Here is a 20,197-nt window from a genome sequence, read left to right as displayed (position 1 = left end):
GCCTCCGCTGCCACACCCCTGTGCCACCGCTGCCACGCCCCCATGCCCCTACTGTTGCCCCATTCCTCCCCTGCATCTAGAGTCTAGGAGCCATACCCAGCCTGCTATTGGATATTTTACAGTGCAATAGCCAATAGTAGGCTAGCTATCGCACCCGCCCACTGCCTGGACATGAAGGAGAAAACTTTCTCCTTCATGTCCCTCCTCTGCCGATTGACAGCAGTGGGCGGATGCAATAGCCAGCCTGCTATTGGCTATTGCAATTTGAAATATCCAATAGCTGGCTGGCTATTGCTCCCAGCAATAAAGTAAAAAACGTTTAAAAACATTAAATTAAACTAAAATTAAAAACATTTAAAAAAGTTAAATAAATAAAAATTAAAAATTGCATCAAGGGAGTCTTCTGAGACAGGGCTGAAACTTGCTAGAAGAAATAACTGCATTTACAGAATGAGGTGAGAGAGAGAGAGAGAGAGAGAGAGAGAGAGAGAGAGGGAGAGAGAAAGGGAGAGAGAAAGGGAGAGAGAAAGGGAGAGAGAAAGGGAGAGAGAAAGGGAGAGAAAAAGGGAGAGAGAAAGGGAGAGAGAAAGGGAGAGAGAAAGGGAGAGAGAAAGGGAGAGAGATAAGCTAGAAGCAGACAAACGTTTGAACTGCAGCTGTTAAATTCTATCTATGGATGTGATTGATGAATTAAACTATGAACAGGTACACCATGCAGACTTGGGTGGTCTGAATGAGAGTGCCTAAAGGGTTGAGAATACTAGGCAGCCATTTAATATTAGTATTTGTTTTCCTCTTCTTTATCTGTTTCCACACAAGTGAATTTACTGCTTCTTCCTAAAAAATAGTTTTTCTTTTTTTCCCAGCCAATAAGCCGTGCTGGAGGCAGTACACTAAGCCAATATCAGGGCACTAATCTCTTCCTTTTTAGAATCATATTATTCATTACTTATATAAGATCATTGTATGCAGTGGTCTTTTGCCTATGATAGCATTCAAGCATTTTAAGTCCCTTCGCTTGCCCTCCTCTCTCTCTGTAATTAATGCTCAGACAAAATGCTGAAATATGATCACATGATTTAAGGTTGATCTCCAGCAAAAATATTTTATTTTTAGATTTGGACAGAGTAGGGAAGAAACCTTTTTTCAGTTTTTTGTTCTCCCACTGGAGAGATTTCCTTTAATTTCCTGTTATAATGACAACACTGTCACTGAAAGAGGACAATTACCTATCCACAAACTCTTTTTTTTTTAGCTGCAAAAGACCGTCTCTCCATAGTAATGGCCAAGCCTGGCTCACACATGTGAAACATTTCCACTGAACACCTGTGTTGAATGCAGAGTTTCTGAGTTGGTCTGAAGGTGCCCATACACTGCTCGATTCTCGTACGAGAATCGCGGGAAATCCAGCGATCGTACGAGAATCGAGCAGTGTGAACGGAGACGTGCGACCGTTTCTACTGTACGGTCGCACGTCTTCCGTCGAACCAGCATGTTCGAAAACCAGCCGGGAATCGTACGATTCTCGGCTGGTTAGAACGGTGCTCGGAAGACAAATGCTGAACGGGCCGGTGTGCGCACGCGCACACTGCCCGTTCAGCATTGCGGTCATCGGAAGCCCGCCCCTCAGGGGGGCGGGCTTGCGATGATCGAGAGTGCGATTTGCCTGTCCAAGATAGGCAGATCGTACGTTTTTTTAATCCCTTTACAACCATAGCAAGACTAAGGTCTTGCGATGGTTGTACAGTGTATGGCCACCTTAAGATGAAAGGGACCTCAAGCCAATCATTATTTATAACTTGAACTTGACACCTTGATTTTCCTTAATAATGAGATCTAAAGGATAACACTGTTACTTTGTTGCAGGTCATTTATTTTTTATACTTGCTGATGTAAATGCATGTTACAAATCCTCCAAAAGTATTTATTAATGGAGTGCCCATGTCAATCATGATATTTTATAGCAAATATATATTGCCATAGCAAACAATTAATGTGTTGGCTCTTTAAGCAATCAAAGTAAAATATAAACTTACCCAGCTGATTCTTCTTTCTTGCGGCAGACACAGCAGCAGCACAGCAATGACAGCAGGAGAATCAAGAGCAATGTCACAAGGGCCCCTGCGCCTATCACCCCCATCCTCTGATTGGCTTCTAAAAATGAAACATTATACCATACCAGTTATAAACATCATACATACTGCATTTGCCACATCTTTTCACCCTCATTAAAGGGATCATAACACGACTGCTACATAAGTAGCAACTCACTGCATCCAAAAATATTGACATGTAACACACAATCTCAGATATGCAGTACATATTCATTTGGTAAATCCTTTTGTGGAATGAAAAAAGCAAAGCAATTTTTGACAAATTTCATAATTTCTGCATGCATCATCATTTAGTGAGCTGACCCTTTAGTACTTTTAAAGGCTTAGTTTATGTTTCAGGCCATATTTCATATTGTACCCATATTTATGAAGCTAGGTCACATTCCTAACTAGCTGAGTACTGTGCATTGAAATAGGTGCTTGTATCTCTTATTAGGAGTGCATGTGACAGGGTGACAACACAAAAGCACAACTGGAAAACAGTTGTCACCCTATTAAAGGATTTGCCTTATTTTATTAAAAGCTACAGATTTGAAAAGCTTGAAAACAACAGAGATTTTAGTACTGGGCTTAAATCTCCATTAGTTTAGGTGTTTAGTTAGGTGAACAATCCCTACGCCTAAGTAAATAAACTACATTGTCTTTTCAGACATAATATTTAGCATTACTAATGACTATGTGATTGGCTTGCATGTGCACACCGTGGTATTCATTTATATATCTAGCAGCAATGATTTTGCTGGTCCTAGAGGAACAAAGGAAAAAAGGGGAAAGAAGCTCCTTTTTATCTGGCCTGTAGCCAACCTGGGCAAACTAGGGAACCAGGCTTTTTCAGTAAAATGAAACCAGTAACATGTGAATAACCCACCTCATATAGAAATCAGCATATGGCAGTGCACCATCTGGTGATATAAGAAACCATGTATATTCTACAAATAATTCTAAACTGCTACATTCTTAGTTACACACATTAGCTGGAAATGACTGGGAAAAACAGAACAGATGTTACTGGAACAAGGAAAGTTCATTGGCTAGTATCTGTTACTGCCATTTACATATTGCTCTTTAAATTTCTGAATATGACTTAAGGTACAACTCAAGACAATACATACAGTGCCTTCAGAAAGTATTCAGACCCCCTTCAATTTTCTCAATTTGGTTATGTTGCAGCCTTATACTACAGTTGTTTAAATTCATTTTTTTCCTCATTAATCTACACTGTACCCCATAATGACAAAGAGAAAACAGAATGTTACAATTGTCTGTGAATTTATTTTAAAAAACAACTGACATCACATGTACTTAAAGGAGAACTATGGGGTAAGTGTTTTTCCCCATAGTTCTCCTCAGGGTCACGGGAGGGCATAAACTAGCATCCTCCCATGTCCAAAGCTCAGTATACTGCAAGCTATAGCTTGTGGTATACTGAGACCGCTGCAGCCGGGGTGGATCCCGACATTACTGTCGAGATCCACCCAGCTGCGTGATTGACAGCTGGCTCTGCCTATCTAGAGGCAGAGCCAGCTGGACCCGCCCCCTCCCCGTCCTTTCCGCCAGTCAGCGCTGGAGGATCGGGAGGGGGGGAATCCCTGCAGGGAGACGGGAGTGACAGTCACGGCTCTCTGCAGGGACATGATTGGGAAGTGAGCGAGCGACGCTATGTTTTCGCTCACATCCCGATCTATTGAGCCGATGTGTGACATTTTCATTGTCACACGTGGGCTCGAACTATGAGGTTGAGTGAAAATCACTCACCTCATAGTTCTCCTTTAAGTATTCAGACCCTTTACTCAGTACTTTGTTGAAGCACCTTTGCCAGCAATTACAGCCTCAAGTCTTTTTGGGTATGATGCGACAAGCTGTGCACATCTGGATTGGGGGATTTTCTGCCATTCTTCTTTGCAAATCCTCTCAGATTCAGTCGGGTTGGATGGGGACCGTCAGTGGACAGTCATTTTCAGGTCTCTCCAGAGATGTTTAATAGGGTTCAAGTCAGGGCTCCGGCTGGGCCACTCTAGGACATTCACAGAGTTGTCCCTAAGCCACTCCTGTGTTGTCTTGGCTGTGTGCTTAGGATCGTTCTCATGTTGGAAGGTAAGCCTTCGGCCCAGTCTGAGGTCCTGAGTGCTGTGGAACAGTTTTTCATTGAGAATATCTCTGTACTTTGCTCCATTCAGCTTTTCCTCAAGCCTGACCACTCTTCTAGTCCCCGCTGCTGAAAAACACCCCCACAGCATGATGCTGCCAACACCATGCTTCACTGTTGGGATGGTATTGGGCAGGTGATGAGCGGTGTCTGGTTTTCTCCAGACAAAACTCTTAGAATTGAGGCCAAACAGTTTAATCTTGGTTTCATCAAACCAGAGAATCTTTTTCCTCACAGTCTGAAAGTCCTTCAGGTGCTTTTTTTTTGCAAACCCGTAGGGGCTTTCATGTGTTTCTAGCCACTCTGCCATGAAGGCCATATCGGTGAAGGGCTGTAGTGATGATTGTCCTTCTGGAATTTTGTCCCATCTCCACACAGGATCTCTGGAGCTCAGTCAGAGTGACCATTGGCTTCTTGGTCACCTCTCTTACTAAGGTCCTTCTCCCTCGATTGCTCAGGTTAGCTGGGCAACCAGCTCTTGGTAGATTCCTGGTTGCGCCAGACTTCTTCCATTTGAGAATTATGGAGGACATTGTGATCTTGGGAACCTTCAGTGCAGCTAAAGTGTTATTATACTTTAAAGCTTTGTGGACTGTGTAGGACTCATTTTGTGTGTGGCACCACTTCTAAGGAACACACAACATTTAGGTTATTTAATGAGTCATCAAAAGACATTAATAATAAGAACCTGATGAAGGCTCTTTTCTTAGAAACATTTTTTCTTTGTGACGTCAAAGGAGCTAAGTAACATTCTGCTACACAAACCAAAACATCCAGAAAAATGTTCACTATGTCTTTTATTAAGAGACCCAGTTTTATTTTTAGTTGCAAGTGCTTTTCTTAACAAACGTGGGAAATCGCTTATGTGCAGCAGAATCATTTCTCTTTGCTGATCTTTTCATGATGTGCACTAAGCTGCTAATGTCTTTCAGTCTTTCTATCTACTTGAAAACTTTTTGTTCACCTTCCAAGTATTCTAGACTACATACACACAGGGGCTTATTTAATAAGGCAATGCAAAGAACAAGGTGAAAATTCCCAAAACAAAAAGAAAGCTTCACCTTTCATTTTGGAGCATTCAGCACAATATAAGGTATGAGAGACTCCAATTCATGTGCTACTATTGGCTTCAATAAATAAGTTTTGAAGAAAAAAAATGGATTTCTCTGTTATTTGTAAAATCATTTTATTGGCGTACATCACAGGGTTATGGAATTCTGGAACCTTGGGTTATGCAGCCACCTTCACAAGATTGGACATTAGCACAGTCAAGCTGAAAAGACTGCCTAGCATAATAGTTCCTGGAAAAAATGGGCATTTGCAAGTAAGCATCCTTGATGTCCACAGAGGCCAAAAAATCCACTGGATGAAAAGAAGCAATGACTGACCTGGGAGGATTGATGTGGAATTTTTGAACCCGAGAAACTTCAGATCCAGAATAGGGCGAACCTCCCCTTCTTTTTTCTGGGGCAAAAGGGTTATTCCTCCACTCCGTCATACACCCCATCCCCTTGACTTTCTTAAAATAGGAGTCAAAGGACTTGCCACAAAGACATCTCCCTTCAAAAGGCATCTGTACCAGGCAATTCTTTGCAAGGGAGCTCCGCAGACCAGCATTTGGGCCAAAGGTTCCTCTATATGTACTGCAAGAGGTCCCATTCTAAATACCTGGCAAAAAATATCAGCAAGCCCATTGACACAATAGTGCAGGGCCACAGGCAAGAGCTCTAGCTGTTGGAGCACAACACAATGCGTTAAAATGGGTGAATCAAGGATCACGAGCCATGGTTTTGGAGCAGACGGCTACTGCAGATTGCAATGCATGACCTGCAAGGGAAAACAAGGCCTTAAAAAGGGCTACAAACTGTTTATCCATATGGCCGTTAAATGGAGGAACGTCTTCAACAGAGGCCATTAAGGTTTTGTTATGACAAGAAATGGCCACATCTATAACCTGAACAGCCCATTTCTTCAGAAACCCTTAATCAATTGGATATTGCTGATTGAACCTCATCAAATACCAAGCCCTCTGAACCTGCTCAAGAGGTGCAGAAGAAGCCAAGGGGAAATCAGACTTAAAATCTAGAGGAGAGGATGAGCGGGCCAACGGCCCCCATATTGTGAGGCCGGGGCTGACTGTTGTGTCATAATTTTAGACACTGTGCCAGAAAACTCCTCTCTCGATAAGCAGGAGTGTAGTGTCACTGAAGGGGCCAGGGAGTCCAAGGAGGGGAACAACTTAGCCTAAAGGTTGGCAGTCTGGGCTTGTGGAAGTAGACCCTTTTGGGGACATAGCCCCTGAGCCATTGGCTAAGGGTGAGCTGGCAGTGCTCCCCTTGTGCCTTTGATCTGCCACAGCATAAGCAAATGCATCCCAGTAAGGGTACTCACAACCACTACACTGCAGAATAGAAGGGTTAAGTCTTCTGTGACCAGTCACTGTAGGCAGCAGGAAGACCTGTAATGTCCTGAGATCATTATGCTGTATAGGTGTAGGAGGCGCAGATAGGAGATGTGGCCTGCATGTGTGCCAAGATGTTGGACACCTGTGCAGCCTTCATTCCAGTAGGCTTTATTGTGCAGGTGCCTGCCATCTTGACACACATGGACCATGGCCTCTGTCTGCACCTATAGGGCCACTCCGTGGGATGCCCAGGCTGAAGCCTGGCCATCCCGAAGGTGCCCAATTAAAAAATGTAGATAAAGTGAGATCATCTAAGTGGTCTTCAGGGACAGGGGTACAGCAACCTGTATAGAGTATAGAACCCTGCGGCAAACTCATCATGTTGCAAAACAAGTCAAGGTGAGCACCAAATGCAGGATCAAGTGCCTGAAGCAACATTACAAGCTTACCCCATATAATCTCTCTATCAAGGTCCTGGTATGGTCCTAGGGTAAAGCTGAGGAGTACACTATCCAGAACCAGAAGCTGCTAGATTGTGCCTTTAGAGACAGCGATTGTAGTACCAGGATATATAACATCCTGGAAATTTTTTGGAAGGGGAGTTTATGTCATGTCTGTAATATTTTGGTTTAATTATGGAGTATAATAAAATTGGAATATTTTTTTTATATATCTGTGGCGAGACTTCTGTGGGTTTGAGTACCACTGGTGTTGGAGGTCTGAATATTTGTTTCCATTTATATTTGCTAAACAGTTGACTACTCCCACATTTTTTCTCGAATCATCACTAGTTATGTCTGTTATTTAACTTTTGGAGTTTATATATTGAGGTAATATTATTGGTACTTAGTATGGTGGGTGTACTTGGTAGGAGATATAGAATAGACCTCCTTGCCTATTTGCATACAGTAGACTGTGCCTCAGTGGCTCTGTAGCAGCTGTACTGTTTTTAGTGGTTGTTACCTCTAGCTATTGAGGTACTAGGTTTTAATATTTTATAGAAGGTTAGGCTAACATTTATTGAAAATTGACAAAATAAGCTCCTGGCTCAAGGATGAGGGAACTAATGCAAGCAGTGAAATAAGCCCTTTCTCCCCAGGATTTCAGGACTTATTCTAAATGATAGGTGAAGAAAATGAAAGTCAGGGAACAAGTCAGATTGTTATTTAGTAGGGATGCACCAATACCATTTTTTCAAGACCAAATACAAGTACTGTTCCTCAAGTTCTCGCTGCTAGCAATTACTGATACTTTTTTTAAAGTGTTATATTACATTTTTTCTAAAACAATGCAGACCAATGATTTTAGGACAGTGGTGCAGCACCAGGGCCCAGTCACAGCTGCGACCCTGGTAGTTCTGCCACTGACCAGGACTGACCACACCGCATGTGGGTGTCACCAGGGCTGCATGTAGGTGTCACCAGGGCTGTGTTCAGGTGTCACCAGGGCTGCATGTGGGTGCCACCAGGGCTGCGATTGGGTCTCACGAGGGCTGCATGTGGGTGTCACCAGGGCTGCATGTGGGTATCACCAGGGCTATGTTTTGGTCTCACCAGGGTTGCATATGGCTTGTCACCAGGGCTCTGTTCGGCGTCTCACTAGGGCTTCATGTGTGTGTCACCAGGGCCCTGTGCCGTATCTCCCCAGGGCTGCGTTCGGGTCTCCAGGTGCTGTGCCATGTACGGGTGGGTGCAGGGCTGTCCAGGGCTGTGCTGATCTCTGCGAACAGCAGGAAGGAGGAGAAGGGGATGTGGTGCCCAGACAGGTGCAGTAAAAGACAGCCTCCACAAGGTCTCCAGCAGACTGCCTGAGGTTGCCAGAAAGCATGGGACCTCAGGCAGCCGCTCTTGTTTAAAAATTTAAAGGGTCAGCCTTTAGTATTGGGGCACTTTCATGAGTACAAGTAAATACCCAGTATCGGCATGAATATATAGTATTGGTGCATCCCTAGTATTTAGTATCCAGAGGTGTCAGAGCTGAAAGAAGGTACACAGTAGATCCAAAATATGCTGACTTCATTAAATATCCCAATTTGGACTGCAAGTTTTTTGGAATGCAAAACAAGTTTGACGCGAACAAAAGGATGCCGACACAGGCCCTTATTACATAACAACCTATTATATCTTTTATTTCTGTGGATTTCGTGGTTGAATACTCCTACAAGAATTCATAGTAAAGCACAACAGCTGCCACCACAAAGCCAAATAAAGGTTTTATGTTTCCCTGATGGTTTTTCAAAAATGTAGAATAAACAAATACTTCGGGAGTACAGCCATGAGAGAGAATGACACCATTATTTTGGGAAAGGGTCATAAGTGACTGAGCAGTAATAGCCATGCAGGCTTTGAACAATATAAGTCCCTTTAAATAAAGTTACTAGAGCTACTTAAAACCCTAGGTACATTGCCAATTACCATGCACCAATGAGATATAATTTCAAAAATATAATAATTTGCAACTGCAATTAGCTAATTACATGGAAATATCTGCAGGAAAAATGTATTACAGTGACCATTCTGTGATTTATATAGGATTGCAGAGTGAACTACATAGCAGTTTTCTATATGTCTGTATCTGTATGTATGCCTGACTATGTGCGCTGTTCTTTTATTTACAATGGCAATCATTAATTTGTACTGACCTGGTGATCCTACCAGTTCAACAGAACCCTTTATGCAGATTGGTAATGCTACTGCAAGTGATTCCCAGTCTTCTACATTGGCATCTTGCCAGCTTTTCTTCCCCCATGACTCTACTGCACATTATGTGGGGCAACTCACAATGGTCATGTGGGCGTAAAAGAAAGCGGAGCAAAGAGGAAGTGTTTCACTGTCAATTATAATCATTAAGCCATCCCATGATGTCAGGTATTACGTGGGACAGCTCAGAAGAATGTAAAAATGTTTTGTTTTTTTAATGTGCAAGAATTAAATAGACTACTTATTTCATGACTTAGCTTTAATACTAATCTTAATAATGCCATTTATATTTGGATTGTTTATTTTACCATCGATAATACGAAATCACCTGCACTCCATACAGCGTAGAGACCTTGGAAGAGATGATGGTGCTTGAAGTGACAACACGGATGGCGCCATGTCATGGACTGTATGGACTGTGTCATGGACCGTATTATGTACTGTTTATTTTACCAGTCACATGATCACCAGTCTCCTCTGTGTGGACCAGGCCAATGGTCACATGCTAGCTATTTGCTCCTCCCACATATTTCTCATTGATCACTAAAGACCTTGAGAAAGACCATATGACAAACTTATCACAGATTTAAAATTAGGCGATATATGAAATATTTTATTCACAATATACACTACTCACGCATGTTCATATGGGTTTACTGACACTAAAATAAAGAAAATGAATACTGCAGGATCACTCTGGTTCAGATAAATAAACTTTTCTGATTTATTTTAAACCTTCCAAGTAAATTTTTTTCTGAGCTTGATTTACAATTATGACATCAACTCCTGGGCTCTGACCCAAAACCCCTTCTCCTCAATGAAGATTTTATATCATTATCCAACACTATTAAAACATTAACAAGTCAATAGCAGAAAAACCTGTGTGCTGTTTGATCATATAAAATCCAGCTTTCAGCATATTTTATCATCAAGCAAAGCTCACTGTACTAAAGATTATGGTAAAAAAATATTTCTAAAGTCCAATAAATCAGCCTTGCAGTTGGCAAGGCCTGCTCTTTTCTGCACTCTTCCCGCTACAAGATGGTTGAAGCCAGATATTGCAAGCCAAGGAATGGTGTCCTGGGAGGAATAAATAAAATGCTTGTGGTGTTGCCTGCTGGATAGAGCATTTCCTCCAAGTTTTGAACAGTTCACAGATCTACAAAATCACCTTTTTTGCATATGTGGTCAATGCTCTCTAAGTGGCTTGGACACACCACATACCCTGTGCAAACAAATGCTTGTTCAGGCAAGGCATTCATACATATAGCTAAGCTGCCAAGCTAAAAGAGCATCATTTAAAAAACAACTCCTATTAAATGTGTTGCCCACACAAAGTTGGCACATATGCATTCTGGAAAGGACACTACCACTGCTCTAGTAAAAGTTACATACAGTGGGTCCCAAAATGAAGTGATGACACTTCATAATTTCATGTGAAATGAGAAAAAAGTGAACTTCTAAGTGTTATGACAAGAAATTATTTTTGGTACTTTTTTAATAGATTAACCAGAATGATTTGTGTCCTGGAATGATAAATGGGGCTGGGTATAAGTAGAGGTTTCATTAATATTTTGAAGGTGGGGGCTAAGAGGTCAAAATTACAGGTAACAATTACCATCCAATTCTGAATCTTTATACCCATTTCCCAACTATTCCAATACATAACAGTCGAGAAAATCAAGGCCATACCTCACAAGTCCTTACTGTCTCTATTTTCTTATAGTGGCCACAGCTCCCCAAGACAGCAGCATGAAAAAAGTGAGTTTGGTTTTGTGGAAATAGGACTATGCTTTCTCTACTATGTGCTTTCAAACTATATGTTACAGTATATGCTATAAGTTTTTTTGGTGGTTGCCAAGGCGGCATGAAGAACCTTAAAGAATTCAGATTGCATTTCTTACCTTGTAGCAGCAATTAACAATAACACCAGCCAAGCCATTTTTATATAATTTGTATAAATAGCCTTTGATGGTAGTGTTAATATTCACACAGTGTGTAGTATTATCATTGTAAACTTACCCATGTGGCAGGCTCCAGTAATGGGATCACACTTATTGTCGTGGCAGTTACAAGACAGGTCACAATTAATACCATATTGGCCAGCAGGGCAGGTTAGGTTGCAGCTACAAACAAAAAAAAGACAACGTTGTTTTGGTTTCAATACAGCGACCTCTATACCACAACCAGAAAACATACATATACAGTGAATCCACAGAGTAGATATTAAAGTACAAAGCATTCTTGTAAAGAAGTGATCTATTGTTGTGAGAAGCCTCAGGTACAATCTACTATTGTCTGACTTTTGGGACATAAACTGGTGCTGTGCAACCAAACCCGTCCATTCTAAATGGAACCTACTAATTTTGAGCATTGCCACCAGACCAAGTGTGCCGCCCAAGAGTTAGGCTTCTAACACAGGAACTTTGTTTTGTGGCAGATTCTTTTTCACAAAGTCTTGTGATATGCCCCATGCCTAAGATTAGCTATCTAAATGAAAACCACCTAACTCTTCAAAAATATAAGGAACTTTTGTCATAAAATTAACACACATGCATTACAATTATGAGAGAATTTTGGCACACTGCCAATCTGCCCTGCATAAATTTGATAAAATATGGTCACCATGGACTACTTGATATAGGCCCCCGGGCTGACACATTTCATATTGTAGTTTTCTTACCCTACTATATACCGGAACTCTTTACCGACCTTGTTTACTTTGTACTGAATTTTTTACCTTTCTATGTCTATTCTGTATATTACGAGTATGCTCACTGCAATTCTATTTAATACTCCAATGTTTGGGATAATGTAATACAGAACTGTCTGTTAATAACCTTCAAAATCTAATCAAAACATTTGGAAAAAAAAAATATATAAGGAACTTTGCAGCCATCAAAAGATAAATAAACAAGGTTTAACAACACAGTTCTCAATGGCAACACAAACTGCTGATATAAAATAGTAAATAGCAGTAAATAGCCAGCATGATTTTTAAACATCCAAACCAAGAAACAGACTGGGATTAAGCAATTATAATTTTGATGAGCAGCTACCTGCCCGATAACCACACACATTGATGACTGACTCATAACCATAATTCTACATCTACCTTAATCTTGCCCTACAGGACCGCATTTATATCAGGTTTAGCATCACTTTGGAGACCTAATTTAACAGAGTTAATTTGTTCAATGTGTCTAGAGGAGAATTGTCTTTATTTCCCAACCTATCACATTGCATCTGTCATGGTAAAGGCTGGTAAAATGAAATAAAGAAGAATATAAATGGTTGCCATTGGCAATACATGTTTTTTTAAAACCTATTCTGATATATGAAGCCCAATAAATTATTTTTGCTAAAAACAAATCTAGCACAATATATTCCATGTATGGACTTTCATGTGTGAAAAAAAATCATAACTCTAGAATTAATTCCGAGGGAATTCCGTGCAAATATTACAAATGTGGTTCAAAATCTTCTAAATACGCAGTAGATGCGACAAAGCTCAGAATTGACACATGGGCATGATACAGAGAAAACAAATGTCTGTTAATACCACAATATGCTAGAGGTAAAAACATCTTGATGCCAGTGTGCAATTCCATTTATTTTATTAATAGGCGTATGCTGGGCAAACTGCGGTTTCCGTTTTATGGCAAGTAGAGTAATTCACAATAACAAGGAGAAATGACTCTGATCCCCAACTCTGAACACATTTATACCATTGTTTTTTCGTGCTTGATAATATGTTTAGACTGTTTCCCATGGAGTTTGACATTTATGCAGAACAATTCCGTAATGGAAGTGCACGGTAATTTCTAAGTCGCATATGCGGATGATGTATTTCGCTGGAGTAGACAACCATATCTAATACTGGCATCACTTCTTATTTAGGAAAACAATGAACACAGGAACAATCAAAGGCATGAATTACACAGAGATCCAGATGTGCAGGACAGCATACTGTAACAATGTGGGCATGTGGATCCAGGGTAAGCACCAGTAACCATTGTCTTGTGATTCTCATTGTATATAGCGGTTTCTGTGTTTTCTTATGACTAATATTTTGCTCAGCAAGAGAAACTGCAGTACATTTTCTGTGTTCAACAAATGGTTCTCATAAAATGTTCTTCCAGAATAATGTTTATTATCCTGTTTATTCAATTGCTATGTGTATTTCATTTTCGCAAAGGTTTACTTCCTGCTTTCCGTTCCCCAATCCTTGCTAAATCAAATCTTGCAATTATTGTAGAATCTCATTTGATACTTGCATCCAACAACTAAAACTCATAGCAAGTAAGTTAGTAAAAAACAAGATCTTAGAATGCTGTAGTTCTGTAGTACCTGCTAAATAATATGATGGGATAAACTGTATCTAGACCAGGCTTTCTCAATCAGAGGTCTGTGGAACCCTAGGGTTCCTTCAGTGATGTTAGGGGTTCCTTAAAGGAATGAGAAGTGGAAGAAATGTAAGGACGGCAGTTTCTCACTGACATTCAATGTAAGGTGTCACTTCTACACTGATCACCAATTTAAGCAGGCATTTCTTCACTGATCACCAATTTCTCCACTTACTGCTAGTGAAAGTGCTTTTCTCCACTGACTACCAATGTAAGGGGGCATTTCTCCACTAACCACCAACGTAAGGGGCAGTTCTTCACTGACCACCAATGTAAGGGGGCATTTCTTCACTGACCACCAATGTAAGGGGGCATTTCTCCACTAACCACCAATGTAAGGGGGGCATTTCCCCACTGACCAGCAATGTAATGGGCATTTCTTCACTGACCACCAATGTAAGGGGGCATTTCTCCACTAACCACCAATGTAAGGGGGGCATTTCCCCACTGACCAGCAATGTAATGGGCATTTCTTCACTGACCACCAATGTAAAGGGGCATAATTATTATATTCAAAGAAGCCAAACATTGCTTCTCAATAAAGGAAGGATGGCCAAGTCTTTGCAATATAAAAGGCTGTGCTTTTACTCGGAATTCATAAAGAACACATTTTAATTAGGATTACAAATCTGGATCTCCTCATGTTAAGCATGCTACAGTTCACAAGAGACATACAAAGCCTTAAAGCGAGTGCTTTTTAATATCAAAGTCCTCATGAGGTACTCAGAGTGGCTTTGAAACACAGCGGAAATAATAAGAAAACAACAGAAACGGAATCTTGGAGAGTCATCACATGCTTCATTGATGGTATCAAGATGACATTTTCTTTTCAAAGGAAAACCAAGATTTCATTTTCTCCTAAGGTAAATGTCATAGATCACAGCACTCATCAACTGCACAAAATCACAATAGGATCATACGTTGTTTAAAATCTTCTCCACACATGTCCTATAAACAAAGATGCTGCAGGCAGCCAAAAACCAAGACCTTTTTGGAAGACTGAGATGAATGATCTGTAATGTGACATGATAACATAATGTTATGAGCCACCCATGAGGCATTCAGATACTACTGTATACATGTATACTTGCATTGGGGTTTCATGTATAACCTATTATAATAGGGGAAGGCTCCCCACTTTGGAGTAATTTCCACTCACACTCTGTGTCTCCGGGAAAAGAAGGAAGGGGCAAATCTCCGCAACAGAACGCAGACAATCACAAAACTTGACAGGAGTTCTAACTAGAGGTGCACCAAAATGAATTTTTCAGACGGAAACCAAAATTAAAAATGTTGTCAGGCCGAAAACAAAAATATTTTTTTTCTAACCTTTTTAAAAAATTTTTTTATATATATTTTGTTTTTAATTTGTTGGGGACTTTGGGGAAATACCAGGGGTCTAAACAGGCTCCCTGATATTTCCCTTTTAACAAAGAAAAAGAGATTGAGTCCTACATTTCTTTTTCTGCAGCCCCTTTTATGAATGAACAGGAAGCCTCTAAACTGAGTGCTCCTGCAAATTCATAAACTGTTAAAACAGTATGGGTTACTATGTCCACAATCATAAATGAACAGGAAGTGATGTAGAGCACTTCCTGTTCATTCAAGATTGGGGACACAGTAAACATATTATGTCCTCAATTGTTTACAAACACTCAGCGATCTGATCGCTGAGCATTTGTATACCACTCTCCATCCTGATTCCTCTGCTCTCCTGGCTGTCACAGAAGGCTGAGCTGGTGGTGCGGGGAGGAGAGATCAGCTTCCTGTGACCCGACACAGCTGACAGCTGACTTCTCCCCTGCACCACCAGCTCAGCCACCTGTGACAGCTGACAGCTGTCTCCTCCCCACTCTCCATCCTGAGTCTCTGCCTGTCATAGGAGTCGTAGTGAGGCCGTGCCGGAGGGGAGCTCAGCCTCCTGTGACACGCTCACAGCGCTCTTCTTCCTGCCCCACTCAGCCTACTGACAGTTTCTCTCCACCCCACTGGATGCTGCTCTGTGTCAGAGGGAACAAGCGCAGCGCCCAGCGAGGAGAAGAATAACTAGAGATGCACCATAATTTCGGCCACAAAATGGTACTTTCGGTGGATGAAATTTCGGTGCATACATAGTTCTACCCATTTTGATCTCTATAAAAAAGTAAAGTAAAAGCCTCAGCTAGAGTTACACTCTAAGAGATAAAATAGTAATATTTAGCTTAAAGCGAGTTTATTTTATTTGAATATTTGCTTTCCATGTAAGCCATTTGTATAATTGTCCAATAGCCAGAGGTTTTTATTCCTTGTAAATAAAAAACAGGTGGTCTATATTAGAGAAAATGTACCAATGAATTCCAATTAGAAAAAGCTGTTTTCATTCTCAACATATACTGTTACAACCTGCAGTGAATGCGCATGCAGGCCCAGTCCTCTTACACTAAGCCGTGCGCACTGGGTGAAGCTAAGTTAGTAATATTATGAATAAAGGAAAAATAAGCAGTCCATGCTGGGGAAATTTATAGAACTAATTTATAGGCTACACTTTAACCTGGAGGCTAGGTAAATATTACACTAATAATAACCATATGTATGAGTGTATTATATATTTAGTTAACTATATTAAAGAACAGAAGTGTTTCAGGAAAATTTTCTTTATGTTGGATGAGAAGAAATTTGACAGTGAGTCAACTACAGCTGTTGACACAGTAATGTATTTTTACCAGTTGTTTTCAAATGCTACCTTTACAAACTAAATATGATATTTTGATATGGTTCACAAGGAGCATTTTGTAGCGCCCCTTTTCTGCCCTAACAAATGCTCAAAAAATATGCCCCCCATGGCGCTGTTCACATCTGAGCGTTTTGCCTGTCACTGTAAAAAGTACATGAGCTTTTTTTTACAGCTCATTTGGCCCCATGGATTTAATTGGAAACACTTAAAAATGCACGTTTTCTGTATTTTTGCACGTTTTTGTGCGCATTTGCTTATTAACATCAATGGGCTACAATCTGCTCACAAAAAGCATAAAAAAAAGCACAAAATCAGAAACGCGCAAAAACGCTGTCGCCTAAGTGTGAACCCAGCCTTAAAAGATCACTGAGCAGAGCAGAACTGAGTCCTAATGAGAGTTATATAATGAGGTTATATAAAGACCCAAAGCTCAGTTCAGCCATTCTATATCCGCATTATTCAGTATGGATTGATTTACTAAAGGTGTAGAGACTCATAATTAAGAAAAATGTAGTTAAACCAAAAACTAATATATTGCAGCTTACCGGTCCTTAGATTAGGTGGGTGAATTCATTTTCTTTTTTAAAGCAGTATTAACCGTTAAAACTTTTTTTCAATAATGAATCCAGATCAAACAAATATGCATTGACCAGAAAAGTATTTCTTTACATTTTAGCCCAAGCTCTTAATATCATCATGTTTCTGAACAGCTGGCTCCAAGTCTCAGCTCAGCTTCCCTGAACTTCCTGTCCAGTACAAGATCACAAGGGACAGCACACTCTCCAGCACCTGCCCATCTGCTAGCCAGGAGATGGGCAGGAAGGAGCGAGGAGTGGAGATCAGGGGGAGGAGAGAGTCTTGCCTTGCTGTGCCTCTGCGTGGAACAACATTAAGTTATATAATCATCATAGAAAATAGCTTAAAACCATTTTGACTTTAATATCACTTTAGGGCTTTTTAAAGAAAAAAAAATGTCACCTGGAAATCCTGCAAATAACACACTTACTGCCCAGGGTGGCTATGCTCACTCCACTATATTTATGGTGGGAATCATAGTTGCCACCCAAGCTGCTCTTGAAACATGTTTGCCTTTGTTTGCCTTTGTTCATCTGTTACATGGGGGTGGGTAGACTAGTAGTCATTTCAATCTTCCTATCATGTGCAAAAAAATAAGTTAAAGGAGAACTATGGGGCAACCTTTTTTGCCCATAGTTCTCTTCAGGGTCATGGGAGGACATATACTAAAGTCTTCCGGTGACCCAAAACTCAGCATATAGCAGGCCCGCTATATGCCGAGAGCGTAGAGCCGCGATGCAGCCAGGATGGACAATACGGTCGAGATGCACCCCCCTGGCTGATTTTAGAGAGGAAGAGCCAGCTGTGACCGCCCCCTCCCCTATCCGTTCCTCCAGTCAGTGCTGGAGAAACAGAGGGGGGAAGGGGGAAATCCCTGTGGGGCGTGGTCACTGACAGTCACCGCTCCCTGCAGGGAGAGGATCGGGAAGTCAGAGATCGTCGGAATGTGTTCGCTGACTTCCCGATCAATAGAGCCCACCTGTGACAACTTCATTCACTTCACAGGTCGGACTGAGTTATGGGGATGAGTGTTTTTCACTCAGCCCATAATTCTCCTTTAAAGGGGTTCTAAACCCTCCCGTTTCTTTGCCTATATCTACTGCTATGAAGCAGTAGATATAGGCAAACAGTTAAAAAAAACAAAAAACGCTAAAACAGCGGTTTAAACTTACCTTTTTTTTCTTTGCACGCTCCCGTCCGAGAAAACGAAACTGTCCAGGCGGCCGCCAAGCATCTTGGGGCGGGTGCATGCGCAGTTCGGATTCTCGGCCGGGAGACGAGCAGAGACGCAAGGTAAGTCTATGGACGCATGCACCCGCATGCAGACACCACTGGATCGGAGGGACAGAGCAGTCAGCGCTGGATCGGAGAGCCGCCGCACCGCTGGAGGGACAGATGAAAACATCAGGAAAGAAGAAGAAGATCGGATTAAGAGACATCATTTAAGGTAAGTGCTAACATTAACATGGGGGGAGGGACATTTTTTTTTTACTTTAATGTCACTTTAAGTCTTTTTCTTGAAGTCCATTGAGAGAAACAGAACTTCTTTTATTCCTGGAAACTGCCACCTTCTGGAGGGTTGGATACTGGCAACCCCCCCAAAAAAAACCAAAACAATAAGCCAGTCCCTGTATAACCCTGCCTTTGCTAAGGATGCCTCAGGTTTGTAAGCAAGCAGTCCATAAGATCAATAACATGCATAGAAGGGACCTATGTTCCTCAATGGCCTTTAAGAAAAAGATTTTATAATAAGTACAAAAAAATCTTATTTTCTCTATCTTTCATTGATAAACACGACTGTATTTATTCTTGGACATCCAAAAGCAATCCAACTGAGGGGGACAAATGCCAATGACGAATCTAACAGGTGTGAAAATCTTGCTAGAAAAATATCCAAAGAAAATAATGCCTGAATAAGGCTAAATGAAAAAAGGGGAGCAAATATGAAAATTGCTACTAACAAGGAAAGATTGAAGAAAGAATCTGGTGTGCCAGAGCAGGGCAGGTGCTGCCACTAGGGGGAGACTGCTATCTGAAATAATAATGGACCTAATCAAGAATTTGGAGGATAACCAATCAACCACCATAAGGAAAAAAATAGGTTGAAAAAAACATAAACCAACAGCTAAAATCCTCAACAAAACAAAAACGTTTTTTAAGGTAAGGGCCAAACCTTAGGATGCCTAACCCTTGACCTCAGGGAAAGGAATCTTAGGCAAAGTATGTACTGACCAAAAGATCAGCCAGTGAATAACTGGTGTTAGTAGAAGGGTACCCTTAACCCTTGACTTCAGGAAAAGATGGGATCTATAACATAACAGTCCTCTTAACAGTAATCTAGAGTGAGAGAGGAATAGAAATATTCAATGCAAAACAAAGGAATGTAGAGCATCAAGTTCCCTTTAAGGAGGGGAGGAAAAGGAAGACAAAGTGAGGAATATTTTAACACGACAGATGTATCTCAGAAAGAAAGGGATGAGTGGGTGACCCTCCAATTCATACCAATAGATGATTAAGAGGTGTAATAGTCACAATACAACCTTCCTGATTTGAAATTATATATACAGGCAGTCCCCGGGTTACATACAAGATGGGGACTGTAGGTTTGTACTTAAGTTGAATTTGTATGTAAGTCTGAACAGGTAAATTTTTTTAATGGAACTCCAGCCCAAAAATTTTTTTTTAGTTTTGGATAGCATAGGGAAGGGTCACGTTTGTTTTGCTGTCTGTTCCTGTTGTTCAGAAGATTATAATATAATACAACATTTTTTATTTAAAATGACACACCAAAAAAAAGTTTTTTTCTATTTTTAATTTTATTTTATAAACTTAATTTTTTTATTTGTTTGCATTTTTAATTTTTATTAATTTTACTTTTTTTAACATTTTTTTGTTTTTTAAATTTTATTTTTGTAAACTTTTTTTTATTTATTTTTTTATTTTAATGCTCTGAGCAATAGCCAGCCTGCTATAGGATATTTCAAATTGCAGTAGCGAATAGCAGGCTTGCTATTGCATCTGCCCACTGCCTGCTGTCAATCAGCAGAGGAGGGGCCTGAAGGACAAAGCTCTCTATCAGGTCCTCCCATGCTGATTGACAGCAGGCAGTGGGCGGGTGCAATAGCCAGCTTGCTATTGG

At 40.8% G+C, this 20,197-nt stretch overlaps 2 protein-coding genes across 2 annotated transcripts in view; one reads left to right on the top strand and one right to left on the bottom strand.

The window, feature by feature from the left end:
* The window catches only part of SCARF2 (scavenger receptor class F member 2), a 160,421-nt gene that overhangs the window by 34,643 nt on the left and 105,581 nt on the right, over nucleotides 1-20,197 (bottom strand). The window contains exons 7-8 of the mRNA XM_018569822.1: nucleotides 11,386-11,489; nucleotides 2,037-2,154 (exon numbers count right to left, since the gene is read on the bottom strand). Of these exons, the coding sequence (XP_018425324.1) occupies nucleotides 2,037-2,154; nucleotides 11,386-11,489 (222 nt within the window). The remainder of the gene's footprint in view (nucleotides 1-2,036; nucleotides 2,155-11,385; nucleotides 11,490-20,197) is intronic.
* Nucleotides 7,040-20,197, top strand: part of LOC108798107 (40S ribosomal protein S29-like) — a 16,020-nt gene continuing 2,862 nt past the window's right edge. Inside the window, exon 1 of the mRNA XM_018569823.1 lies at nucleotides 7,040-7,045. The gene's annotated coding sequence lies outside the window, so the exon portion shown is untranslated. The remainder of the gene's footprint in view (nucleotides 7,046-20,197) is intronic.

The sequence above is a fragment of the Nanorana parkeri genome, unplaced genomic scaffold (genome assembly GCF_000935625.1).
Source record: "Nanorana parkeri isolate BGI_ZX_2015 unplaced genomic scaffold, ASM93562v1 scaffold1404, whole genome shotgun sequence".
NCBI classification, from domain to species: Eukaryota; Metazoa; Chordata; class Amphibia; order Anura; family Dicroglossidae; genus Nanorana; species Nanorana parkeri.
Note: the sequence above shows the minus strand (reverse complement) of the source record. Positions and strands in the feature narration are given on the sequence as shown.